Source organism: Xenopus tropicalis, chromosome 2 (genome assembly GCF_000004195.4).
Source record: "Xenopus tropicalis strain Nigerian chromosome 2, UCB_Xtro_10.0, whole genome shotgun sequence".
NCBI lineage: Eukaryota > Metazoa > Chordata > Amphibia > Anura > Pipidae > Xenopus > Xenopus tropicalis.
The window spans coordinates 165,136,829-165,139,874 of record NC_030678.2 but is presented as its reverse complement, the minus strand read 5'-3'; the positions used below and the strand labels follow the sequence as shown (position 1 = coordinate 165,139,874).

At 50.2% G+C, this 3,046-nt stretch overlaps 1 protein-coding gene across 1 annotated transcript; it reads left to right on the top strand.

Moving 5' to 3' along the window:
* Positions 1 to 841: 841 nt before the first annotated feature.
* On the top strand, positions 842 to 1,933 carry fut4 (fucosyltransferase 4). Its single transcript, NM_001004773.1, has one exon. The coding sequence runs from the start codon at positions 842 to 844 to the stop codon at positions 1,931 to 1,933; it is 1,092 nt and encodes a 363-aa protein (NP_001004773.1).
* Positions 1,934 to 3,046: the final 1,113 nt, after the last annotated feature.

The following is a 3,046-nucleotide window of genomic DNA, read 5'->3' as shown; positions in this document are numbered from 1 at the left end:
TATACCTACAGCTTCTCTGTGCCCTGGTTATACCTACAGCTTCTCTGTGCCCTGGTTATACCTACAGCTTCTCTGTGCCCTGGTTATACCTACAGAACTCCCTGTGCCCTGGTTATACCTACAGCTTCTCTGTGCCCTGGTTATACCTACAGAACTCTCTGTGCCCTGGTTATACCTACAGAACTCTCTGTGCCCTGGTTATACCTACAGAACTCTCTGTGCCCTGGTTATACCTACAGAACTCTCTGTGCCCTGGTTATACCTACAGAACTCTCTGTGCCCTGGTTATACCTACAGAACTCTCTGTGCCCTGGTTATACCTACAGAGCTTTCTAAGCCCTGACTATAACTACAGTTGCTCTGTGTGCCCTGGATGTACCTACAAGTGTTCTTAGGTTATGCCTACAGTTGCACTGTGTGACTTGGCTGTACTGACTGTTCCTATATGTTCCCTATGTGGCTCTGTGTTAACCTCAAGGCAACCTCATTCACACCTACAGAGACCTTCCTGTAATATCATTCCTCGTATAGGCCAGTAAGTTGTTAGGGACACCCCTGCTGCCACCCTGCCCTTTAGCCACGCTGTCCCAAACAGACTACAGGAAATCCGTCAACTGCAGAGCATTCAACAGAAGGTGCAGTCATTGGGAAGGAGCGGCAGAGAATCCCAGGCCGATGGGTTAAATCTGAGCTCAGTTTACATTCCTGCTGCTGCTGAAAAGTCCCATTCAGCCTGTGAGACACCGTGGAAGGGCAAGGGAGCTGCAGTTCACTACAACAGATGATGCACAGTCACATCTGTCAGCCAGTCCATAGGCGGCACTAGGAAAAAACCTACAGGATGAGGGGGGAAAGTTTGCTGTCTGTGGAAAGGCTGAGGTGCTGGAGACCCTGTAGGAGAAGCCGCTTGAGGTCTCTTAGATCTCGCCTGCTGGCTGCCAGCTTGACTTGCACTGCCCTAGTGGTGTATATGTGCTCCCAGGATCTCATAGCTGGCCCCATTAACTTCCCTTTGCTTTGGGGGACCACCACCCCACCGAAGCAGGTCACTGTTTTAATATGGTATGAGCCTTTTGGCAAACGGCGAAGACTTGGCGATTGCCACATCCTCTTCAATGTCACGGGATGCCACATCACAACCAACAGAAGTCTATACCAGGAGGCAGATGCCATAGTGTTCCACCACCGCGACATTGCCGACTTCAGTGACCTTCCTTTCAGAAGGCGCCAGAGCTCCCAAAAGTGGATCTGGATGAACTTTGAATCTCCGTCTCATTCGCCCTGGCTGGCGAGTCTAGGGGGCATATTCAACTGGACCATGTCCTACAGGGTGGACTCGGATATCTTCATGCCCTATGGTTTCTTATTCTCGAAAAAACATGCCAAAATTGTGCTGCCACGCAAGAGAAAGCTGGTGGCCTGGGTGATCAGCAACTGGAACGAGGACCACGAAAGAGTCCAGTATTACAACGAGCTGAGGAACTACATCCAAATCGATATCTACGGGCGATACGGGCTGGATTTAAAGGAGGACAACATCATCAAGACCGTCTCTGAGTATAAATTCTACCTGGCTTTTGAGAATTCCCTGCACACGGATTACATCACGGAAAAGCTGTGGAGGAACGCGTTCAAATCCAACGCCATCCCCATCGTCATGGGACCGAGCCGCCATAACTACGAGATGTTCATACCGCGCAACTCTTTCATTCATGTTGATGATTTCTCCAGCCCCAGGAAGCTGGCCATGTACCTTAAGCACTTGGATAAAAACACTCACCTGTACCGCAGGTATTTCACGTGGAAGAAGCGCTACGACGTGCACGTGACTTCTTTCTGGGACGAGCATTACTGCACCGCTTGCCAGAGCGTAAAGGCGGCGGGGAACCAGCGTCGGACAGCGTCAGATCTGGCAGGCTGGTTTGAAAGCTGACAAAGCCAATGAATAATAGAAGAGACATCATCGACCATTGTCACCCTGTGTACCGTCCCCCTGGGGGGGGGGGTGGTTCTGGAGTAGCGAATAATGGCGATATTTAAATTATTCAAACTTAATCACAAGCAGCCCCAACGATCTCATTATGATTGAGACTGATTCATTTCATATAATGCAGGCTGTTTTTCACGAGCATTTCAATTTTGTTGTTTTCTAATGATGATGAAGTCGGAATTCAATGAAGGGGGTTCTGCTGTAGCAGCCAAACACCCCCAAACTGTAGCAGATTTGTCCCATTCACAAATTCAGTTTTTAATTATTCTGATCATGTTTTTTTCCTTCTGCAAACCCCACTCCTATGCTGTTTAGCGTGCCATTGTTATAAATTGCTAGCCCATTCTGGAGTCAGTTTGTAAAGTTGGCCACACACCAATTTATGGTCTGGGCTTGTTGGCCCAACCATACTGACCGATATCTATATACTATAGAACAGGGGTGGCCAATACGTTGATCACGGTCCACCAGTCGATCCCCCGTGGATTTCTGGTGGGCCGCGATGAAGCTGGGGATGCGGAAGTGCTGCGTGAATGCATACATACGCTGCGTCACGTACGTACGCATTCAAGACGCACTTCCACATTCCCCGGTCATCGGTCGATCGCTGATGAAAAAGGTCTGGCCACCCCTGCTATAGAAAGAGTAGGCAGGGTCAGATTGGGCCGGCGGGGCACCTGGGAAAAACCCAGACCCAGCCGGCGCTCCACCCTAAGCTCCCTCCGTAGATTGTGCCTAAAATAAGTATAAGGAACGCATGCTTAGGGGGTGGGGAGGGGTTGCACAGGTGGCCCTTGGGGGGTGTGGGGGAGGGTCATGCACCCCCCAGTCCGACCCTGAGAGTTGGTTTGGAAAGGTAATCTGCTGATGCACCATGTTGGGCGGATGTGCATAGGAGGCACAGCTATGGGGGCATATATGTCCCCTCTTATAGTAGCCATTAGTTATGTCAATGGGCCAGTCAGTTGGATACCGGGCAGGATCTGCCCACATACGGCTGCTTTTAGACCAGGGAAACGAACTGATCTGTGTTCCCTGAAATGGACACTATACACC

Coding starts and splice junctions, on each gene's coding strand:
- fut4 (NM_001004773.1), top strand. CDS start 842: ATGAGGGGGGAAAGTTTGCTGTCTGTGGAAAGGCTGAGGTGCTGGAGA.